This window comes from Acromyrmex echinatior, chromosome 11, assembly GCF_024713525.1.
Source record: "Acromyrmex echinatior isolate Ae372 chromosome 11, ASM2471352v2, whole genome shotgun sequence".
NCBI lineage: Eukaryota > Metazoa > Arthropoda > Insecta > Hymenoptera > Formicidae > Acromyrmex > Acromyrmex echinatior.
In genome coordinates this window covers 7323034-7348093 of record NC_141862.1, presented here as the reverse complement: position 1 = coordinate 7348093, position 25060 = coordinate 7323034, and the positions used below count along the sequence as shown (strand labels likewise).

At 31.1% G+C, this 25060-nt stretch overlaps 4 protein-coding genes across 11 annotated transcripts; 2 read left to right on the top strand and 2 right to left on the bottom strand.

Moving 5' to 3' along the window:
- The first annotated feature begins 143 nt into the window (after positions 1-143).
- LOC105145847 (transmembrane protein 242) lies at positions 144-6000 on the top strand. 2 transcript variants are annotated; one of them, XM_011055695.2, is made up of 3 exons: positions 144-501; positions 1131-1507; positions 5912-6000. In XM_011055695.2, exons 1-3 carry the CDS (start codon positions 432-434, stop codon positions 5918-5920), a joined length of 456 nt encoding a protein of 151 aa, XP_011053997.1. In that variant the 5' UTR covers positions 144-431; the 3' UTR covers positions 5921-6000. The 2 variants fall into 2 exon arrangements, with proteins under 2 accessions (XP_011053997.1, XP_011053998.1); XM_011055696.2 differs by lacking the exon at positions 5912-6000 and adding an exon at positions 2439-2714 and having other exon boundaries at positions 172-501.
- LOC105145850 (elongation of very long chain fatty acids protein baldspot) lies at positions 3617-13200 on the bottom strand. Of its 3 annotated transcripts, none has more exons than XM_011055703.2 (4): positions 13102-13199; positions 12572-12682; positions 7945-8309; positions 3617-6629 (listed from the first exon to the last, which is right to left on the bottom strand). In XM_011055703.2, the coding sequence occupies exons 3-4, from the start codon at positions 8268-8270 to the stop codon at positions 6077-6079; spliced, it is 879 nt and encodes a 292-aa protein (XP_011054005.1). In that variant the 5' UTR covers positions 8271-8309; positions 12572-12682; positions 13102-13199; the 3' UTR covers positions 3617-6076. The 3 variants fall into 3 exon arrangements, with proteins under 3 accessions (XP_011054005.1, XP_011054004.1, XP_087267154.1); XM_011055702.2 differs by having other exon boundaries at positions 12572-12793; positions 13102-13181; XM_087411028.1 differs by lacking the exon at positions 12572-12682 and having other exon boundaries at positions 13102-13200.
- An 86-nt stretch (positions 13201-13286) lies between these two features.
- On the top strand, positions 13287-15571 carry LOC105145849 (hypothetical protein). The gene is made up of 2 exons (XM_011055699.2): positions 13287-13531; positions 14332-15571. The coding sequence occupies exons 1-2, from the start codon at positions 13430-13432 to the stop codon at positions 15214-15216; spliced, it is 987 nt and encodes a 328-aa protein (XP_011054001.1). The 5' UTR covers positions 13287-13429; the 3' UTR covers positions 15217-15571.
- A 1813-nt stretch (positions 15572-17384) lies between these two features.
- Sms (spermine synthase) lies at positions 17385-24282 on the bottom strand. 5 transcript variants are annotated; one of them, XM_087411027.1, is made up of 8 exons: positions 23556-24282; positions 22831-23117; positions 21097-21205; positions 18846-18968; positions 18631-18785; positions 18470-18559; positions 18148-18339; positions 17385-17984 (listed from the first exon to the last, which is right to left on the bottom strand). In XM_087411027.1, exons 2-8 carry the CDS (start codon positions 23110-23112, stop codon positions 17838-17840), a joined length of 1098 nt encoding a protein of 365 aa, XP_087267153.1. In that variant the 5' UTR covers positions 23113-23117; positions 23556-24282; the 3' UTR covers positions 17385-17837. The 5 variants fall into 5 exon arrangements, with proteins under 5 accessions (XP_087267153.1, XP_087267152.1, XP_087267151.1 ...); XM_087411026.1 differs by having other exon boundaries at positions 21097-21208; positions 23556-24279; XM_087411025.1 differs by lacking the exon at positions 21097-21205 and adding an exon at positions 19673-19784 and having other exon boundaries at positions 23330-24273.
- Positions 24283-25060: the final 778 nt, after the last annotated feature.

The following is a 25060-nucleotide window of genomic DNA, read 5'->3' as shown; positions in this document are numbered from 1 at the left end:
CACAAGCATGTCCAGCCGCAATGTCAGCTTGAACTCGCCCATTGTAATTTATAAAGCCGGTTCTACATTAGTTGCAAACTGATTGCAAGTTTGTTGCGACAGCCAATATGAAGCGTTGATTTCAAAATGCAAGCAAAACTACTGACAGTAGGCGTGTAAAGTACTGTAAAGTTTATATAGTATCAAATTTTATATGATGAAAAAGCGCAATGACATTGACTGTCGGTAGGCATGTGCCGTGTAAAACAGTTACGGAATTGCGCCCCTAATGTCAGCATGATTTGCGACTACTTTATCGACTGTAAGCAATTAGGGACAATAAAGATGTAAGAATCTTTTTCATGTTACCACCAAATACTCCAATCGAGATTACGAGTGGGCTTTAAAAATGGTAGACCCTAACGACTAATTTCTTCTGTAAGTGTAACGTGATGGCGAAATCGAATGACACTGTAAAAACATCCGTAACGAAGTCTGAGAAATTGAAGGAGAAAATTAATGGTACATTTTATTTAAGAAAGGAATATTTGCTTGCGTATAAGTTGCTTGCTGCAAACTAACCTCACTTTTACGAGTGCGATAATGCTCCAGCTCTTATCATTTAACACCCGATAATAAATTAAAAAAAAAAGAAAATTATAACAATGCGTTTTTACTATACTTGACATGTACTATCAATATATAAGAAGTTACAGTATTTTTCAGTTTATGAAATCGATTTAGTCGGCTTAACTTTGTTTTACTAAATTGCATTAATCTTTGCACAGCATAATACATTTGATAAATATAAACAAAAAATTTTTAGAAATCAATTCAGATGAAAAATAAAATATTTTAATTGTGAATGATGCTTTTCATGTGCAAAAATTAATATTTTAAAAACACAAATATGATAGAGAACGTCAATGAACGGTCAAAGATTTTAGATGTTTCAAACAATACGATATATATTCTTTGTTGAATCGATTTATTTAAGATATTAATAGTTTAATCTTTTTTATCTGATAATTGTCGCACTGTAGTTCTATTATCTAATGATAATTTTATTTTTAATCGATAATCAAGTTTCTTTTTTTGTTAATATTTATGTAACTTCTTTCAATGAATATGTCTTATTGTTATTTCTGTAGCTACAGTATTTTTAAGCACTGTTGCAAGTATTTCTGCTCTCATTGGATTTGCCACGGCAGTGGCGACAGCCAGAAAGCAAGATCCAAAACATTTTGGAGATGGAATTTCTGGTATAAAAGGAATTCCTGAAACTGGAGCCTCATTAGCTATAAGAGCCCTTGGCTGGGGTACATTATATGCTGTCACAGGATGTGGCTTATTTTTTTATGGAATCTGGAAACTCTCTGGAGCTACTAATGCAGAGGAATTTAGATTCAAGATGGGCTCTCTACTACCAAAAATACCTAAGAATGACCCACCTCAAAGCAGAACAGAGTTTGAGGGTTTGACAGATCTATTGACATATATTTCTGAAGATTGGGGACAAAATAAGGAGGTATAGTTACATAACTCAATTAAAATATTAGATATTTCAATTTCTCTGGAAATTTAAAATGTCTAAGATACTTGAATAGAAATATCGAGGATCAATATACATTTATATGATGTTAAAGAAAAACTCTCAAATCTGTCAATTCTCATCTTTTCTTGGAGCACCTTCTTATAATTAGAACATTAAGATTAAACTGTTTAACAGGTACTTAACAAAAAATTCAAATAAATATTAATTTTTTTGAATGACAGAACTAAAAATTTTTTTATTTTGTCCATTCATAGTTTTCTATGTGTAAAAATGATTAAACTCATAGACACTAAAAAAATTATAATCTTCTGAAAGTAGAGATTTTAATTTTTAAAATCTTGTTTTAAATTTAAATTTTATTTATTTTTAACGAAGTTATAGTTGCTTGAAATATACAGCGGTTTTTTTTTCAAAACTTTCTACACAATTATGCTATGAATTTTGACCGACGAGAATTTGTAAATAATTTATTGCAAAAAATAAATCTCAATCGGAATTCGGATACAAATTTCGATTGAGAATATTTTGATTTATCATAAAAATATTGAATTATTTAGGGTGCTCATTAACATTTAAATGATTAATATTTTTTAAAAAATGTTTATTAGCTTAAAAATTATTAAATTACTCGTTAATTTAGTAAGGGACATTACTACTCTACTCCTGTTAATTGCGTTTTAAGACCGAAAAAGATTTCAACGGTTTGTCGAATCAAATATGTATATAAATTCACACAGAAATATTTAAATACTAACATCTGCTTTTATGAATGCAGGATTTCTCTTTAATTAGGTTTATTCTCGATTGTTCAAATTCATATCATAATTTTTTATATCAAAATTTACATTGTAAAAATGTCATATATTTAGGCTGAATGATGTGATAATTTTATAAATTTTGGCAGGAATAAATGTATACATAATATCTTGTTCTGGAACCGTACTGGTCATAGTTGACACGCTTATAGCAGTATTCGAATTGCTTAATCAAGATCGTATGACTGAGGATCGTAAGATTGGGTTTACTGCACGGGTTTACTGTATGCATGAATAGTAACGCAAATAGCAAAGGTCATATGAAACAAGTTTCATACAATTGTAAATTAAACTGTTGAAAATGAATGTATGAAAAATTTGGTATATTGTACTTAGATATATCTAATAAAAATTACTAAACATTATTTCTTTTTCGTTTCACAGAATAATGTGACGTAGAACAATCAATAATTTATACAAGCTAAATTTTTGTTTACACCATATAACTTTTGTGTGCGCGCGCACAATTGTTTTATTGGAAATATCATTTATATTTTGTCAGGTTTTTTGTATATAATAGAAATAATTTATAGCGAAAAAAAGATTAAAAATTTATTATATTCATAACATATCTTTCGCTTCGTTCTGTTGATGAGATAAATGTGCGGATAAGCTTATTTTAGTAAAGTCACGTAATAATAGAGTATACGCTCTGTTGTAAAATATTTGGTGAGTTTTACAGCATGACATCTTACAAAAATGATATATACGATCACGCTATCAACACAAGATAAATCACGTTAAAAGAACGTGAAACTTGATATATTTGTACAAAAAGCGATGAAAAGTACAAAGGTGATCTTGAAGTAAGGAGAATTGCACAACAGGCGATACAATAAATAAACAGTTAATGATATACAAAAAAAATTTACATATTTAATTAAGTTTTATGAGCGGAAATTAACAGTCGCATAATTTTTTCCGAAGTCATTATCTATCGGATATTATTAAAATTGATACGATAAGATTGACAATCGACTTTAATATCTGCATTAAATATTACGTAAGTGATCAATTATTTACAGTTATGTTTGTTGTGTCAACTTTATATAACTATCATTACCAAGCCACATGAATCGGTTATTCATGGTATTTTTATTTGTATTTATTTTATATATATATATATATATATATATATATATATATATATTTGATATTTTATACATTTTATAATTAAAATTAAAACACTACAAAAATTATTATAAAGGTCTAATGTATCAAAATATTGCATCATATATTATAATTATCCACGCGCGTATATCAGAAATTATTTTATAATCACATTTATTTTTATTTTTATAGATACATAATATCAAACAATTTGAACGAAAAGGCCAGCGTGGAATATCTGACCTGTAACCCATATGGTAGATGTTAAACTATATTTTCTCACAATTAATTGACTATTTATTAATTGACGATTACGTCTACTATATAATTAAATGAACATTAAATTACAAGCGATCAGAAAATGTTTCCATATAATAATTGCAGAAATTTTAATTTATAAAAAGAAGCGCGTAAAATATTTTGAAGTTCCTTTATATACTTTTCTAAATGTAAAAGTTCCTTTATATACTTTTCTTAAATGTAAAAATATAAATATTGTTATGATACGTGATATTCACATAATCTTTCTTATAAACACTGCAATAACTTTATTTTGAAAATTTTATTAGTCACTGATTAATATCTATAATTATTTACTTAATCTTTCCAAGAATGTTTTAATGCAATTCAAATTTATCTTTAAAGTATGTTTTTTATATTATAAAATTTATTCTATAAATAGTATAAATGATTTAAAAAATAGACTATTTATATAACTAAGAATTTCATATATCCTTAATTTTTTTGACCTCATCAAGCAATGCACTGTGCACATTTTGCGATTTTTACTTTCACGAGCTAAATCTTTATTATTTGAATGACAAAGAAATGACAAAGAATATCATAAGAAATTTTCTTTTTAATAAGTAATAGGTCTATGGATTGTAAGTTAACGCTTACAATGACATTTGAAACTCGAATTTTTTCTTTTGAAATTTGATTAGATCATTGAAAATTATATAATCTTTGGCGTTTATATTTATATAGTTGAAGTGATTTCAAGATAGGATAATGGAAAGTAAGATTTAGAATCTGGTGTCATGTAGGATTTATAAAAAATTATTATTTACACGCATATGTGTTTGATCTTATAAATTATTATTAAATAATACCCAGTATGTATGTATGTATGTATATATATATATATATGTATATATATATACACACACACACACACTCACACACACACACATATATATATACATATATATATATATATATATATATATATATATATTTATTCAATTGCAAAAGAGATATAGATAGTAACAAAAAATCATAATAACAATTGTGCAACAGCCGGTCGGACTTGAGAAACGGTCGCACACGTTTCCGGTACATGCGAAAGTAGCTCTTTACTAATTACACGTAAAAAAATGAAAAGAGGAGAATCGCTATATATATCCTCTCCTCCAAGCGAACCTCCTCCTTAGGATATCCTCCGCGCATAGGCGGACACTAATTGGCTAAGGATCCTTGATTAGAATCTATGTATCCTACGACCTAAGGATCCTAAAAAAACCTACTAAAGGATCGACAGACCGTAGGATCTAAAGATCGCATGAAATATGAATCCTGAATGTTGTAGATTCGAAAATTTCATCAATTCATTGTTTCACGAATTCTATAAGATAGATCTTAGGATCTTATATGAATCCTGAGAAATATGTGTCTTAAATATATCTTAGAATCTATGGGCTCGAGGATTGACAGATTCTGTGATTCACAAGAACTATCTTACGAGTCCTAGGATGTAAGGATCCTGAGAAACATCGCACCCAAGATCTATAATTTTTAGGACGTACGGCTCCTAGAATCTAAATAGAGTTTTAGAAATATAATACGATGCCTAGGATTTGTGAACTTAAAATTCGATGATTCCTAGGATATACGAATCCCATATGTGAACTCTATAAATCTAAATTCTTGTCACAGACATATTTACAAATTCTAAAAATTTAGAGCGTGTACTTTAGGCTCTATATATGTAACTTTACATTTCGACGTTCTAATGAATTTCATATCTTAGAAGAGAAATTTCAATATAATGGCAAGTCTACATGTTTCTGGAGGCCTGAAACTAATATCTCCCATCTTAAAAAAATATTATCTCAAATAAATAAAAACGTATTTATTTAGTATTAACAAAACGAACATAAAACGCTTATGTTAAAAGTCAGTTATGTAAAAAAAAAATATATATGTATATATTCGAAATTACAGTGTTATATTCAATTAAAAATATATACATATTAACATAAATAAATTTAATTAATGTACAATTATTTAACAAAATCATTTTGAAGTAGAAACAGAAAATGGGAACAATCATGTATCATATTATTATTATTATAGTTAAAAAAACATATCCATAAAAGTCCTTTAAGTTTAGCGATAGTACCACTGAACACGTGTGTGAATCCTAGAAGCCGTTAAACCTAATATTTTCTAGCATGAATAGATCCTGGATGTATGGCTACGTCGACCAGCGGCGTGAGAAAAAAATAGTGAAAGAAGAATGGAGGAAAATAAAAAAAGAAAGTTGGGAACAGAAAGAGAGCGAGGGAAAGGGAGTGAAAGATAGAAAAAAGAGCGCCTTAGTGTACCGATTAACGCCTTAGTTGACTTTGAGCTTGTCGTTATAGCCGATGTGACCAGGTGCGCTATTGGCAAAGTGCTTTTTGTCGGTCTTCTTTCCAGCCAGGTACGTCTTATGGAAGAAACGCGCGAATAGAACAAAGTAGCTCAAGTACATCGCGAAGCTAAAATGGATATTCATGCGAGAGATGTTGCAGTCTACGTTGCCGCTCTCCAAGTATTGATAGGCAGATATATTGATATAGCAACCGACCACCATCTGGGCAAGTTGTAGTGTGGTGATCACCATGGAGATTACTTTAGGTGGCCTGTATCGCATCGCCTTCAGAGCGTAGTAGCTGTACATGATCGAGTGGACGCAGTAGTTCATCACGACATACCATCGCGCGGATGCGGTGTGCTCCGAATAGGAAAACCAGGAGTACAATAAGACGGTAATGTGATGATACCAGTGCAGGAAGATCAGTGGCTGTTTGCGCAGCACAATGAAGATCGTGTCGCCGAGCTCGGGTAGCTTCGACAGTACGAACAACCACGTCCAGAAGCCCGACACGCAATCTTGCTCGATAAAACTGCAATCAAATTAAGAACTTTTTTGTAGAAGATTCTCAATTACAAAGTTTATAATTTAAAATCGCAATCATTGTGTTGCGTGATGTGTTTAACGTCATTATTTAACATAAATTACATCAAAATTTGCATCAAAAATTTCTTTGAAACCAACATTGAAAATCTTTCAGAAATTCTTCACAAATTCTTCAGTTCTAAGAAATTGGGATAAAAATGTTTAATATTACATTAATTTTCTTCGAAACCTGAGAGTGGTCGCATCCCGACCATTTTGTTAATTTTTGTTTTTCTTTTCCATTTATGTCTTTCAATTTATTTGGCACTATTATGTTTTTATTATGTTATTATGCTATATAAATATTTATACTATATAAATATTTATACTATATAAATATTTATTAATGTTTTTTCGCATTATGTATGAAGATTTCAAAATGAGATGTATTTATAATACATTAACGTTAATCAATTCACGCTCTCTGACTTAAAATCTTGACCTTAGCTTTTAGAAAATTTTTTATATCCGTTTCAAAAGAAATTAATGCAACATTATTTATTTTAAACATGCTAAAAAACCTGCTAAAAAACATGCTAAACAAACAAAAGTCTTTGTAGAATAGTCATTAGAATACAATACATTCGATACATTTCAAATATACTTAAATAAATCATGTTTATTGATGTTATTTAAATTTTCATTGTTTCAAATGTATTAGGTGTTGGAATTAATTCGTAGCGTTTTACAAGTGATGGGAAGTACTTTCATTAATGTATTTTTTAATGCTCATGTGAAATAAATAACATTCTTTCATTAAAAAACGCTACGAATTAATTCCAACACCTAATAATTATAGACTGATATAGTCAATTCTTATTTAAAGCAGTCTTAAGCATTAAGATGCTAATATCTGTGATTGATTTATATCTTAAGACTGTACTAAAGATGCTAAGACTGTATTAAAGACTGCATTAAGATGCTAATAGAATCTTTCAAAATAATAATTATAGACTGATATAGTCAATTCTTATTTAAAGCAGTCTTAAGCATTAAGATGCTAATATCTGTCATTGATTTACGACATCTTAAGACTGTAAGATGATTTTGAATACAATATTCGACTATGTGTGAATACCAGCCACAATCAGAGTTACATTAGCACCTTAAAACATTATCTAAAGCAATTTTGAAAAAGAAATCAATGATAAATATCGATCAATTACTACTTACAATGTCAAATTTTGACAATGAAATCTAAAATTAATCAATTACGAAAAGATTCGGGGATTTAATGGAACTTAATACATGAAAAAACATACCTTGGTATGCAAATGCTGTGGAGCAATCCGTGATGCCTGAGAACGTGTATTAATTCGGGCGCCGTTCTAGTAAAGCCGATGATAGAAAAAGAAGCCAATAATGTATTCCAAAGACACAGTATTCCCCTGAGTTCGAATCTGGGCCTGCTGGCCATATAGTGTTGTCCGCCGAATATTAGGATCATGTATAATCCGCAATAGTAAAAACCATTCGTCCAATTCTTCATCATCCATTGTTTGGTCTCGTGCTGACTGAACGTCTCCTCGAAATTGAAAATGTAAGAATAATTCGGGAGAGTTACTTCCATATAATCCACTTTATTCATCTTTACGTTTCAAGATATCTCAATGATAGCTTGGTAATTCTGTAACAGACACGGATAAGATATCACTTGGTCAAATTGTTTATAAAATTACATTGAACAATCTCAAAGTCAATGGGAAAAAAATGTAAACACATTTTCGTATGTATCGAGAATCGCATTCAAACATAACTTATGTAATAACTTAGGTAATGGCGTTTAAAATTCTGAGAAATCATTACGTGTGTGTAATGTTTATACTTTTAAATTTTATGTTTAAAATGTTGCGAAATCTTGAAGGAGAAGGAAAGTTGTGCCTCATTGGCACAAAGGTTAAATTTTATATCAATCCTACTTATTTACAAACGTTCTACAATAAGCCATTATTTAAGCTTTATATAAATCTTAGGGGTCATGATATACAAAAAAACTTAAACAGTAAAACGTAAACAGAAAACATTGGATTGGCTATTGCTTATATTACGATCTTTACTGAGATTGGTCAATTAACTTATTACTTAAATTTGATGAATCGATCATGACCAAGAAATTTACCAGTCACTAGAAATAACTGCGAAAATAACTGATTTATCATTTTTACGGCACGTTACACACAAAAAACGTAAGCAGTAAAAAAACCAACAATGGATTGATTATTGCTGAGGGATCTTTATTATAATTGATCAATTCGCTTATTGCTTACGTTTTATTGCTTAAGTTTTTTTGTGTGTCACTAAACTTGAAGCTCAGGTAATGATTTATTATAGAAAAACTCAAGGAGCAGTCTAATCTTATATTTAAGATTGTCTGAAGTATGATCTCGAAATCGCTATATACACATATATATATATATATAAAATTACATTAGCTGAACAAAATAAAAAGATCAGACTTAAAACTCAAATATAAAATAGGACTAATGAATAACATTTACAGTTTGATCTTTTAAAATCATTTTCAAATCTGATCTTCGAAGAAATACGCGGAAGTATTCCTTCTAATTTTGAACTTTTAATATGTTATTAAAAAAAAAAGCGTTTCTTATTTTGATCCAAAACAAAAAACTTATCAAAATCGAAAGAGGACATCTATATTTCTTTGTTAGATGATCTTGAGAATCCATCTAATCAGTGAAAGTATATCATTAAGATAATATTATTATCTTACTTAAAATGATATTATCGTCTTTTTATCTCCAGTATGATCTCGAGATTTTGTGCAGTCATTTTATTGAGTCAAACATTTTTTGAAAATACAAATTTATGATAAATGCAAACAGATCGGACTACGCTCGGTACATAGTTCGCTCTTAAATTTAAATATATATTAATCTTAATTAACAGATTAAGCTAATTATTATCTCGAAATTTCGAAATACTATATGAATGTTATTTCATTGGCTGGAAGGAATCTTACGACCAGCATTCTTCAAATTAGTACTTAAGCACAATTTCAAATACAAGACTGGAGATGGGTTTATCAGTCCAATTTTACATTCAAGATTGATCTTATACTCAATCGGATTATTGATCCAACCAATAAAACAATAGTACAATATCTCGAAATTATATGATTTTAAATATAAAGAATGGACTGTATGTATAAGTGGTATTCATAATCTGTTCTTATTTCAAGTTTTAACTAATGTCTTAAAATACTAATATGATTGGTTCATGACATTTTAAACATAAGAAATCGATTATGAATAATCGGTCTTTAGATTCTACATTCAGCTAATGAAATGATCGTAATGATCACATATATACGTCATCATTGATCATGTTTAATAACATCCATAGTTATTAAATAAGTATATTAATATTAGTAGTTATTAACTACTGACATCGTTTATATAAATATACTGAAAAAAGTTTGGTAACAAATGGGAAATACGAGGGTGGATCAAATATAAGCGAAAATTTTTTTTTATTATTTATTAGACGAAAATAAAAATATAAAGAAAACAAATTATTTTTCTACATAGTTCCCTGCTACATTAATATATTTTTGCCACCGGATAGGCAGTTTGGCGTTTTCATAAAAAGTAGCAAGTTGTATCTGTAGCTAATTGCACAAGAATTTCTTTACACTGGCATTAGCCACGAATCGTATTATCTTCCCAATTCTTCTTTTAATGGTCCAAACAAATGATAATCGTATGGACTTGTCTCAATGCGATTTTCATTTATTTGTTTTTTTTTTTTAAGAATTCAGAGATCCGAGGAAATTCGCTAAACTCCCCGCTAGCAAAAATATAATATATAATGTAGCAGGAAACTATGTAAAAAAATAATTTTATTTTAAATATTTTTATTCTCGTTTGAGAATTTGATCCACCCTCAATTTCAACAAAATGTCCAGTTAATAAAATCAAAAATAACATTACTCATCTAAATATTTATATTTATACGCATAGAAATTTAATTTCGACAATCTTACATTTAACACATATGCGCAGAAGAGTAGTTGATCTCCACGCTATTACTTTTCCAAAATTCCGTTTTCCGAAATTCCGACTGGAACATCCTCAAACGGACAAAAATCTAATATAATATAACGTATAAACGTACAGTTAGTGTTTCGAATTTACATTCAAGACAATCTTAAACACGCTTCGGGTTTTAATCCTAAGATTCTAAAATTCAACCAATGGAGCTGCCAATCCTAAATCTCCAATCCTGAAATCTGTATTTTATTGGCTGAATTTTCGGATTTTTAGAGCTTAAGATCGAGGCATAAGATCTGATTATGTACACCATCCCTGAGTTCATATCAGTTCACACCACTCGAAAAAAGCGCAACTTGCGATCCTATAATGTTCTGGTCGCGCAGCCGCGTCGCGCACGCGTGAGACGAGCGCGCCAATCCGAGTTCGACTCTCGATCTCACGCGATGATGGAATCGATGGGAGAATTTCGTTACATTGTCACGACACGTTTGAAAAATTCTGTTTATGCAAAATTCCGATTTCGCATATGTTATTTGTTATGTACATGATTTGTCTTCACGTCACGGAAGAATGAAATCATTGAGCAATATTGAAAAAGCATCGGATTATTGACGCAATTGTTATGCAGACAAATTCGCTGAAATTATGTTGAAATGAGATCAATCAAGTCACATAAAATAAATTTACGTCAGGGATAATTTAAAAAAAAAAAAAAAACAACTTTATCGTTCTCAAACCACACTACTACCGGTTCTCCTTATATTAAAAGGATCAAAGTTTGATTCTTGACTAAACTAGAAAAACTTGAATAAAAAATGCAAATACAACCACATTAAAATTCCTGCCGCACAAATAAACGTAGAAAATGCTTCTTTAATTGACATTGAAGTAGAATTCCGTGAATTAAAACTAATGTATATAATCTATATATATTATGTATATAATCTATGTAACATCATCTATTATACCAGCGATATTTGTTTTAATGATTAAGATTAGAATGTCAAGCGTGCCTAACAAGCATTTCTTCGAAAAGAACAAATTGGCAATGATACTAATGACATTATCTATTGTAGCGAATATTTTTTCAACGATTTGAATGTTAAACGTGTCCAAGCATCGAATGATTTTCAAAATTCAAATTAAACGTACACAAAAAAACAAATAACAATCTTTTTGCAAACGTCACCTTACTCCTCTCAACTGATTTTGCAACGCTGGTGTCGAAATTATAACGTAACTCCGCTCGAAAGATGATTCTACCATAAAATCCGATATTTATAGCCGGTTCTTTAAGAGCCTCAAGTAAATACTTGAAGATGCTAATGCAAAGCTCTGCGAGCATTGCTTCGTACAAACTTCAGACCCATACTTCAAACGACCTTAAATATAAGTATAGAAATACTGGTTTGAGATGCAGGCATGGTATAAAATATATGTAACATTAATGAATTAATAAATCAACGAGAGGAGTTTGTTCACACGGAAATAACGGGTTCCGTTGAAGAATGCGAGGAAACACGCGCGAGAAAACGTTTGGCAAGGAGGAGTTTCGTCTGTTCGGATCCTAAATACCACTAAACACATACAGACGCGACAAGATGTGCGCGAGGTATTAGTGCAACCTTCCATATCCAGGTCGTGTCGTCTCGAGTGCGCTTTCTGAATGATTTCCGATCCACGCGCGCGTGCGGGTGCGTTGCACGAAGAGAGGTGCCAAATTCGTTTCATTCAACCTACACACTTATATCTGCATGGGCGCCGTACCTGCGGACGGTGTGCTGTGCGCGCACGCCAATACACACACATGCACATACCATACACACACACACACACACACACACATACGCACCATAAGCAAGGTAGGCGTACGTACCTAAACTGGCGTTACACCTTTCGCCAATTTTCCAAAGTTGTCTAGAGCGAGGAAATGTTCGAGGTGCCGCGTCGCCGTCGTCTTTGGGCCTCGGACCTTCGAAGCTCGGAACTGTCAAAAAAAAAAGGGAATCTTGGTCGCACCGCGAGCCGGCGTATTCGACGTGGGCAAGGCCACTTCCTATTGGAGCAAGAGCCACCGGGAGTCTGGTAGCACCGGCGCCTTTGTGATACACAAGTGAAATCGATAGATAAACAAATGTGAAAGAGAGAGATAGTACTCTCGCCAGTTTCGTCCTAATGTCGCCGACACGTTCGGTCGTGTGTGATGGTGTGTGATTCACAATCTCTCTCTCTCTCTCTCTCTCTCTCTACAATCGCTTCCTCGTTTCTTCCGAGGACACACGAGCGAGATCTATTCCGCTCTGTATCTTTCTTTCTTTATATATAAATTTATGTATGCGTGTATTTGTTTGTGTATGTGTATGTTTTAAGATGCGCCAATATCGCCGTACTTGTACTCGATCATACCTGCACACACTACGAAGCAAAGCCGCGCTATGCCGCGCGAAACTGCCCGCCCGTCGTCTTGTAGCGTTTTTCGCACCATATGCATCCCTCTCCCCCACCCTCGCTTCTCGGACATCCACGCCCGATCGCACAAGCGGCGACATCTATCGATCGGCGACGAGCGCCGCTTAGTGTCGTTTTAGTACCGAATTCATCCGCGAGGGCCCGCCGTCGGTAAAGTAGCGACATTGGTATATCGCGATTAAATTGCATTATATTATTGCAATGGCTATGGAGCGTCGACCGTCGAGCTTGCATTTATGTTATTGAATCCGCGTGGAGAGCCAACATGACAGGCAAGCAGAATCAGGTGGACGATAGCGAGGACAATCAGTCGAGAATAAAATTGATCGCGGACAAACGCAGACTGTTGGACGAGAAATCCGCTCAGGTATGATAATTCACCTGCATCTCCCTACATTTATGCAAATCTACTAGATCCCGTAGCGTATTTTTCGCTGCACCGTAGCTTGTATGTTTTCTGTGTTTTTTTTTTGTTTACTACTTTACAAAAAAAGTAATAAACGGTATAATTTTGTGATAAAAGGTGTCACTGTACATGGCATTTAAGGCAAAACATACGAAGTAATGTATATTTTTAAATTGAAGTCTCTGTACTTAGAGACAAGATGGGAGTCCATGGAAATTATTCTCCATTCCCCTTGATTTCAATCCACTGTGGAAATCTTTAACTATCCTCTGCAATTATATTTTTACTCCCTCCATCTATAATCTGAGTTTTTTTTTGTCCAAGTTTTTTTACAGCCCAAATTTTTTACTGTTTTAGACTAAAAAAAAATTCAAGGTTTTTCTATTAATTTTTTAATTTAAATGTTAAAATCTTTATTTAATAAAAGTTGTAATTTTAGCAAAAATGAGGCTGTGGGAGTGAAATTTTATTTATGTGAAAAAAAACTCAAATTGCAGACATAGAGTTAGAAATAGATTTGAATTAATTTTTGTGTACAAAAGTAAATTTAATATATTGCAATGTACAGTTTATAAAATCATTATTTGTAAATGGTAATAAAAGATGCTGTGAAAGAATATAAAATAAATTTTTATTTAATAGTTAATATGATACATAGAATGTTTCAAAATAGAATATCGATATCTTAAAATAATCGTTGTAAACTGTTTTTCATTTTTATATATAATCATAAAATTATGAAAGAAAAATATAATTTGCAGGTTGAGGCAGAAATCAGAAACTGTTTTGAAGGTCTAACGAAACTTCTGCGATCTAGAGAGAAGCAACTGCTCCGACAAGCCGAAGCTATTCACAGGCAGCAACTTTCTCTAATAGAGACTTCATTAAATTTCTTACCATCGTCAGTAGTTGTCCTGAACGATAAGAACGAGTTAGAGGAACGGATACGCCAGTTTGGTAATATCGAGACGCATGGATCAAATAGTATTACAGTAAAGGATGTGGAGCCATATAAAGTTGCAGATTATCAAGATGCTAATAAGGATCATGTCAGTTTTGATAAATCAATCACCAAATCATCAGATCAAAAAACCAGAGATCATCTGAGCCTTCCACGTTGCAAAGATTTTATATCTGACTACAGAACTGTGCGTATTTCAAGTCTGCCTTCCACACTCTTTACTAATAATGAGCTGCGAGATTCGCATAACATAAAGGCCAATGCATTAAAAATTTTTAAAGATACCTTATCCATATCAAGGTGCTCACCACTTTTAATTATAAAACGCAAACTTGGCCTGACACACGTATCCTTGGACGGACTGCACGCTTTTGACAAATCATACTCGCAGAATGTACAGTCCTTCGGAATGTCTTGTATGACTACAGAATCTTCTGAGCTAGATAAATTGACAAACGGAGCGACTGAAACTAATTTGCAAGAATTTGATAAAGAAGAAGTCTTAGATCACGATGATTCCGAAATAATTAGATCTCCAAAGGAACGAGAGAAAAACGATGAACATCCTGTACAGATAAAGCAATGGTTGCAACAGATACTTGCAGAGACTGAGATAGAGCCTGCGATTTACGAAATCGGGCAGTTTACAGAGATATCAAAGGCAAAGCTCTGTAACGAGCTATAATTCTATTTGACGATCAAATTAGATATTCTTGCATTGTGTTTCAATTGGGGCCAAAGTTTCCAAAACGATGGAAAGCAAACAAAAGGCTGATCTACCTTAGAATTGCATGCCCGATATTCTTAATTTATACAGTCTCTCGTAAAATAAATTGGAGACAGTGTAGCTTTTCCGTGATCACAGAGGAACGTAAGAAAGGATACCAATTTTGAATGATGATAGAGAGAAAGAGAGAGAGAGAGAGAGAGAGTAAAAGATTTATTGTGTACATCGATAAACTTTAGTACCTCTACCACAGTTGCTTAATATGTGGTATTCCTTGTTAATACAACGAATACTTCGCCGTTCTTAAAACAAAGATTAATTAGTACCCTTTTGAAAAATGTGCTTAAAAATCCGAAATATATAATTGCTAAGCTTGTTTTTATTCTGCTAAAAATATCGCGTATTTATTTTATCGTGTATAAGTTTTTAGTCTATATTAACTATGCTTGTCAAGGAATTTTGATGACAGCAAGTGAATAATTTTATTGCGATCATTTCTTTAAGTGATATCTTTTTTACAAATAAAACTTACGATTGTACGACATCGTTGTAAATAATTAATTTATCGTCATAATTCCGTTTTCTCTCCACTTACATGACTAAATTGTGCGTATGCATATAGTTGTATAGATTCTGTAATCAATTACTTAATTCATTAAATGCTCAGTATTTTGAAATTATTAAAATCCCTCCCATCAACTATCAGCATTAAACAGAAACACTCTAAGATTATTGTTATTGCATTTTATCATTGCTAATACTGTTCAGATAATATTATATTGAAATGTGCTTTATATTTAATACTATGAGAAATTAATATCCTGAATAAATAAATTTTTATTGTACTAGAAATTAGCATTCTTATAATCAATGATTAGAAATATTCATCATTTTAATTAATTTACATTTGTATGCTCACGCGTATAATTTCTTGTTAGCTTTATTTCTTTAATCCTAAACTGTATAAATCTGACGTGTACTTTATAAATAAAACAGTAAGAAAATTATAATTTTATAAAAATTATCAAAATCTGCAGGTAAAAATTTATTTCTAAATATTAATTTCTTCTTCTTCTCTTTCTATCTTTTTATTGTGTTGTATCAATATATGTATAATATATTTATGAAATCATTACGAAAATTTTATTGTGACGATACAAATTTATTATACCGATATGTATTGTTGTAAGATGTTTTATACTGTTTAGGATTAATTGAATGCATATATATTTATTTATCTTGTCAATTGTAATCTTGTCAATTTAAATCAGAGGAAAACGCTTGTTAGAAAAATAATTTATCGATATAATTTTATCGTTCTTACATCGAGCCTGTATAAAATACAGAATGTATTTATACATATGTATATATGCGATATATACATGATATACATCGACATACATGTATCAATGTACAAGTTTCTGCGGACAAACAAACTGACCGCGATAAAACTATTTAACAAAGATATAAAGAAAGAAAACTTACAAATAATATGCATCATTGCTGATAATCCTTTTACTATAAACAAAAATATATTTAAAAAAAGAAACAATTAAGCGTAAAACAATTAAAATTTTTTTCATATTTAATAATTATGTATGTTAATAAAGGATTAACAACAAAAATTGTATCATTAGTTTATATTAGATATAAAACAAGAATAAACTTTGAAGCAGTTTTTGCTACGCTTTCATATAGAAAAAAAAACATTACTATTCGAATACTTCGATTTGTTGAATAAGATAATTTCTTATTCGTGACATTGAGGCAGCGATGGAAAAAATTATGTATATATATATATATATATATATATATTAGGTGTTGGAATTAATTCGTAGCGTTTTTTAATGAAAGAATGTTATTTATTTCACATGAGCATTAAAAAATACATTAATGAAAGTACTTCCCACTTGTAAAACGCTACGAATTAATTCCAACACCTAATATATATATATATATATATATAAAGTTATCATTAAATATTTTTAAATACTTATTTTTTAAATTTAAAGATTTTTAAATTTTAAATTGCAATAGTATGGATACTATTTTTTCTAAACTGTAAAAATTTTATTTGTTTTCAAGAAAATTAGATAAAAGTTTAGGCGAAAGACAAAATATTGATATTCTCGAAAAATCGTTAAATTTATTAGGAAAATATATTTCGACGAGAGGTAAAATTTAATTCGAATTAAATCTACTTGGAACTTCGAATCCTTTAAAAAAAAAAGATAAAAAATCAAATTGATGATTTATATAGAGAAGGTATCTTATCTTATATATTATAAAAAGATATATATTTTTCTCTTCTCTGTTACCACCTATTATGTTTTTGGATTTATCTTCCAACGTTGTTGTTACGATGATAAAATTTTTGAAAAAATCTCGAGATAAAACAATTATATCAATAATTAACATGTTACGAAATGAATTAGTAATAGTTTGATTCGTCTCACTCAGGAACTAATTTCATTAATTAATAAGACTAAAACTAGGAAGTAGAGCTTGGGTCATAAGACAGGCAGCAGACTGTGAGGAGGCCGATTCCTCCAGGTTCTGCCCGAATATTCTCTGCTCCATCATTTCAGTGAGACTTGATAGAAGATCCAATCTTCGAAAAAAGATGGGACGAAAGCGCGGTCTTTGGTAAACGTGACCGGTACACACAATTGCGATAGGACTTCTTCATACATTTTCAAAGATTCTGGACAAGACGCACCATTTCCCTATATTCAAAAAAACAATCTTAAACAACGATAAAATAAATTTATATCATATATATTTACATTAAGATTCTATATCAACTAGATTTCAATTAAAGTCAAGAATACTTAGTATATGATAAATAAAATTGAATGAAAATAAAATTTTTTTAATCAAAATACTCACATGCGTCATATATTTTCCGGTAGATTTCAACACCTTCATGGAAGAGTTGAGAATTAGTCTAATAAAATCCCAGGCATCACCATGTGGCGTTGTGCTAATAGGAATGTCCGTCAGATCGCCGAATACGTAATCAAATTGTCGTCCTTCTTCGATCATATGAGCTAACGCTTTCACACAATCACCAACAATGATCTACAAAAAAGGATGATGATAATTATTATTTCTATAAATTTAAGATCATAAAAATCGATAAAACATAAATGTTCAGATTTGAAAATGTTTGGTTCTTAAAATTGAAGTGCATGAAAATTCAAAGTCTTACTTCGTAATTATCGCCCTTTCTCTTATCTAGGCAGTCGCCACATATGCTCCGCATGTGCTGGCTACAGGCTTTCATAACGATGTCATCAATCTAAAAGATATGTAAAAGCAGATAGTACTTTGTTTATAAAATAACTTACGTATAAAATTCAATTTACATACTTCCAACATTGTGACAAATTTCGGTTTTTCTTTCAACAATTCCCATAATAGGCCGCCGTCACCGCCACCAAGTATCACTATCTCCTTGCCAGCATAATTTTCTTTCCCTCGTTGCATCAACGTTTCTGTATATATGAGATCTGCCTCGGACATGTCTGCAGAAAAATTTCTAGTAAGTTGTAAATAATAAGCAAAGTTAACATAATGTGACTTACTTTGCAGCTCGTCGAGCACCAGCAGATTTCCTAACGATTTGGAGTGCACAATTTGTACCTTCTGATACGGTGATCTAGCCTCGAACACGAGCTTGTCGATGTCATATTCCAGCAGTCGCTCGTCTTGAATAAGGGTAATCTTTATTGGCAATACTTGTTGCCAACTTGTAATAATGTTAATTTAAAAACATGCTTCTATACATTAAAAAAACATTGCGAAGAGTAGAAAAACAAGGTATCGCAAGGCAAAGCTGATAACACGCATGGGAACGTTAGCATCATAACCAGATGAAAAAATGATGTGAAGAAGTTGTAAAAGACTATAATTAACTATTAAAAATGGGCGCAACTTTGTCATGCAAGAACAGAACAAATAATGTTCTCGGGATTAACGCGGAGAGACGTTCCAGACTGAACCGAGCCGAGCACAGGTGCATATTACTAACGAGAGTAAGATGCGTCTAGAATCACAGAAATTGTCAAGCCTAAAGTTTTAATTATGAATATTACATTTTAAATTGATTATATGAATTTGTGTGTGTGTGTGTGTGTGTGTGTGTGTGTGTGTGTGTGTGTGTGTGTGTGTGTGTGTGTGTAGCTCTTGATGAGTTTTCATCTTAATCACTTCGAATATAACTTTAACATGGTCTTCTTATTCGTAATATGTTTACAAAAGACAAAGCTGCAGAGGACATTTACAACACTAATATTTACGAATCGATATATAATATTAATTTTCGAATTGGATCGTGTTTCCTTAAGTACAAGCAAGTTCCTTGTAAGAGTCGTTAGCTGGTCCGTAAACATAATTATAAATAAAAACTCACCGGCGGTAGGATAGTATCTCTCAAAGGGTCCACCGCGTTTAATTGGAGTAAGCGTGTGCGACCGTGTAGCGGTTGCTGCTGTCTGCAACGCCGTTTCCAATTCCTTGGCCAACTATCATAACCGGCCATCATCATCATCATCACCATCATCATCATTATCACCATCGCCATCATCATGATTATTATCATCATCATTATCATCATCAAGCCGAACCAATGAGAATTGAACAGAACAAAGACACTATCTTGTAAAACGGAAGCGCTACACTCCTTGTTGTTAAGGAAGCTAAAAAAAGGTGTTAATCTGGCAAGCCATGATATATGGCAAGGCTTATTTTTGTCCAACAAAATGATACGTAACAAACGGATCATGATAAAGGTAGCTGTGTCTGTGTATGATTGTATTATCGCATGAGTCGTTACGGAGCCGTACGATTAAAAGTAACGATTCAAAAAACCTACACTGAAGAAAAATATTCTGATCAACAAAAAGTACAAATAAAATCATATCATTAAAATTCGGGTTAATTGAATTTTTTGTTATCTTCATTGGAATGTTTGATATAGAATTAACTAGTATTTGATTTGCACCTTTTTGATTGAATCAAAAAAAAATTCAATTATAATGCAACAAGACTTTTTTCCAGTGTACAAATCTAAGAATCTAATAATTTCAGGATTTAAGGATTTATACATTGAAATGTATTTCAAAAAAAGAAAGCCATTATAAAAATAATATTTTAAATTTCATAAATATACAATATATTTGTAGAAATAATACGTATATATTTTTTTAATTCTAAGTGGGAAAATCTCAATTTTTAATTAATATTGTGTTCTCACGGTATAAAATATTAAACGGAATCTTAATTTATAATACACATAAGAGAGAAAGAAAAATATAGATAAAAGAAATCAATAATAATAACGCCATTTTTATATGGACTTCTGACAGAAGTCAAATTGTTCGTATAGAAGTCTGTGTTTACATCGGATTCTTTGATTGCCTTTCACAGCGAATTATTCTTAGATTTCATAACGAAATACGCCCTGTGCATTGCAACAGTCGCCTAAGAACTTTTATTCGTACGACTGAAGAAAGGCAAGAGAATAATTAGGCAAGAGAATATAAATACACATTCAAATATTCTGTATTTGAATAAATGGCACTTTTTTTTTATGAATGAACTGAGTGCTGGATAGAAAAATTTGGGCTAAACGTAACAGTGCTGGAAGTAAAATTAAGTCAGCATTCCTGGCAAGCGGCCTATCCTAAATATCTATTAGTAACAGTCAATAGCAATATTGTAATTCTCTATGCCAAATATTTCACGAAATAAATCTACAAGTATGTAAAGTATGTAGTTGTGTTAGGAGAAGTAAACGAGGAACACAAAATCTAATGAGGGAAAGCATTTTTCTACCTGATAGTGTCAGATAGAGATCATATATGGTTCCTCGTCTTACGGGCGGTAAACGCTTGCTACGCTGGCTGTTCAAAGCCATGGCAACATCAGCTTCCAAGTATCGCCACTGCTACAACGTTCTGTCAGTTATGTCATATTTCCTACTTTTGTTATCAAAAAAAATTTCTATACAAGATATTAAAATATCTAGTTCAAGGCTGATAGATACATTTAATGCTTTAATCAGAAACTGAGTAAAGAATATATTTAATCGAAAAATAAACTTCTTAATGTTATGTGTATTTTCTCTACTCTCTAGATATAAAAATTATCTTATCAGTTAAATATGATAAGATAATCTTTTCCTTACAATACTGAAAAAAATTTATATTCACTCAGTAAATAAACAATTTTAGATCGTTAAATGCAAATGCAAATAAAGGCAAGTAAATCAAGTCAGGTCAATTACAGGCAGTTTAAAGATCTTAATTCAAAAATAAAAAAAATTATCATCACTCCTATGATAAAGTAATTTGAATTAATGGAGTTTCTTTCTCGGCAATATTCGAACGATAAGGCTAATTCTATAATGTGCTTTTTATTTTCTGTTTCTTGCTGTTTGTCTCTCGTCTTATTGACCAAAAAAGCAAGAGACAAACAGACACAAACAGCAAGAAACAGGAAACAAAGAGCACATTAGAATTAACCTAAGCCTTCCTAAACATATAACAGTTGAATAAATTATAGAAAGACCAAACGAAAATCATATCTCTGATTAAGATTATATAAGTATTTATATAGTAGTTTCATTACATGTATAAGAAATTTATAATAAACGCATGACATGGTAGCAATACAATCAAGAAACAATAACTCAACACTAAATCAAAACATAAGTTAAAAATAAAGACAAAATCTAATAAATACAGGAAACGAGGTTATGACTTTGATAACAAGTCCTTTTTTTTTCATAAATCTGAATCATTCTGTAAACTTGAACATGTTAACTCGATTCTATGCATTCTATAAATTGCTTTATTGATACAAAAATGTTTATCAATATAAAATTAATGTCTGACAAAAATATATTGTTATATAAACTTTAAGATTAACAATAGACTTTTGTTAATCTTAGTACTGTAATTTTAATTATTCTATCAATATGTAATCAATATGTAGTATCGAAATGAAAATTTAAATTAAATAAAGTGTTTTTCAACTTTTTAACTTAATGACTAAATACTTTTAAATCAAATTACTTTATCTTTATAATTTTTTTAAATTACTATGTTACCACCCTACATAAATTACTGACTAATTTACCATAAATTACCGAGTAAATTATTGTAAAATTTGATCATTTTCATATTTACTCAAACTGTATAAAATATTTTTTTATTCAGTTTATAAGCATGATTGTATCTCTTAAGTCTTGAACTTATTTCTTTAACATCCTGCATTTTACGTTTCATGTTTTACTTTAATCTCAAGTTTTATTACGTAACGATTGATACGCCAAGTGTAATTAAGTTTGTCAGATTTGTTGCAATTCTTTAATGAAAAATATGTTAGTTACTTTTTCTTTCTCTCTGAGAATTGATAAGTTGCCATTTGATTTATCTTTATTTTGTTTCTTAAGACTTTGATAAAAACCCTGCCTAGAAGGAGTGGTGTTTATCAAAAGCACTAGTATTTGCTTTGCAACAGATATTTCCTATCCTTAACAAATTATTTATCAAGTTCATTACATACCTCAAAAGTTAAGAGCGCTTCCTGGTCGTCCTGCTTGTAATACTCGATGTTTAATGTAATCAGACCCTCTGTGTACCCTCTGACAGTGATTAGACTGCCCCTGGGTCCGGTATATAAAATGAGCAAACTGCCGTCGATGTTAGATTCTGTCAGTGGCTTGAGACCGGTGAAATGTTCTGCCAGTACGTTTGCAATCGCTGATTTCAAACCCGATCGTTTCTCCATATCGGCGATCACGCTACTGGACACTGTGAAGTCCAGGAGTACGGTATGGGCCACCATTGCTTCTGCAATGTACGAACAGATATTTATAGGATACAAAGTCAATCCGAAAAAAGAGACACGTCGATTATGCCTCATACACTTAATTATTAAAGGCCTTGTCACGCGGGCGGTAAATCGTGCTATTAACAAATCACGAGCGAAATTTCAGCGTGCAAAGTAAGCTTTTTTGTTTTTTTTTGTTTTTTTGTTTTTTTTTTTAAATAATATACTTTACACGTCCATTCGAGTAAATAGAATAGCAGCCAACGGCGGTGGCATGAAATGTCCTTAATGTCGTCAACGCTCAAGGAAAACACATTACATAATTAATCCCATAGAAAACAGGAGCTTTGCCAGTGTTGGCGTAGTGCGATAAGTAACGTAACACTGAGTAGCCATCGATGTTCAGGAAATTTGCGGATGATTCATTAGCCGCCGGTCGTTAACTTGTCTATACTCACGTAATTGTGCAATAATGTTTATTGCTCGGTCTGATCAGAAGTACGTCAATGTGTTACTCCCAGGACGTGAAAGAATGACACACACTGGCACAGAATTATGCGCAGGTTATCGAATGCGCACGAGGAACTCGCGTGACGGAACTTCTCATCTAGCGAAGATTGACGAAAATTAACGAATCATTTTGATTCTCTTCGTGCTGGCGTAAATCGATGTTGCGATATCTCGAAGTTTGACGACCGATTTAAAATCCGCGGATTAAAAAACGCACGTAGGATCAGGTTGGGAATGTATCATATCTTGTATATATAGATATTCTACGTATGATACTGAAATATGATACCACTTCATTTTCATATGTTTATATATATATTATGTATTATATGTCACTTAACCTCATTTTTTAATTCGATGATCTTATTTAGACGTTTTAGACTAGCAAAATAAACTTACATTTTACTGCAATATCAACAATTTGAAATGATTACAATATATAATTATATTGAAAATTAATTAGAAAATTATCATAATCAGATTATATGTACTTTCAAATTAAATCCACGTGATAATAGCCAAAATTACAACGAATTACTAATATTATCATGCATCATATAACATGGTTCAATAATACAAATTAAAAATAAAAGTTTAGAAAGGCTATGAATCAAATAACAACAAAGTAAATGTATAAATATAAGAAATAAATTATTGTCATGACCTAACACAAATAATAAATAACAAACGTCGTTTCAAACCCGATCGGGTCATCTTCAGTATTAAAAATAAATGTAAAATAAAAATTGATATACTTAAATTAAAATGAGTCAATTGGTAAAATAATACAATAAAAATTTTTATTTTTATTATGATGTACCAAATTCATGTATATATTGCAAGTATACACTTACATTTTTAATATTATTTTCTTTCCGTTTTTTAATTGCAAACTATATTTTTAATAAAACTGGAAAGTTTTTGGAATTATTCCTAATCAATATATACTTTAAAACTTCAAAACCTAAAAACATTGTTTTTTAGTCAATAAGATTAATAAAATAGAAGTTAAGATTATGTTAAAGGTATCATATAAGTTTGATACGTATTTTACGTATGATATGCATTCATACGTATCAAACTTTCAGAATGTATATTAAATCCAATTCTGGGATTAGGGATTTAGGAGTAGGACCGGTCTCACCAATTCCGATAAAGGCTTAAACGCTTAAAAATCGTTTCATCCCTGTTGTTTGTCAAATGTTAAACAAAAACAAACGATGCTCATGAGCGTTATCAGCATAAATCGAATTTGACATAATCGATTAATCGTTACATTGGAACTGATAAATTGTATGTGTTATACTGTTCAGCAGAATTGACCAATCACGATTAATCGGAGTTGGTGAGACTGATTTGTCGATGTAGAAACATTCGATCTGTTCACATTGCTTGCACTTTTTGCATTTAGCATCTTCGTTCTCTCTCTTTTCAATGCCTCAATATTCATAAG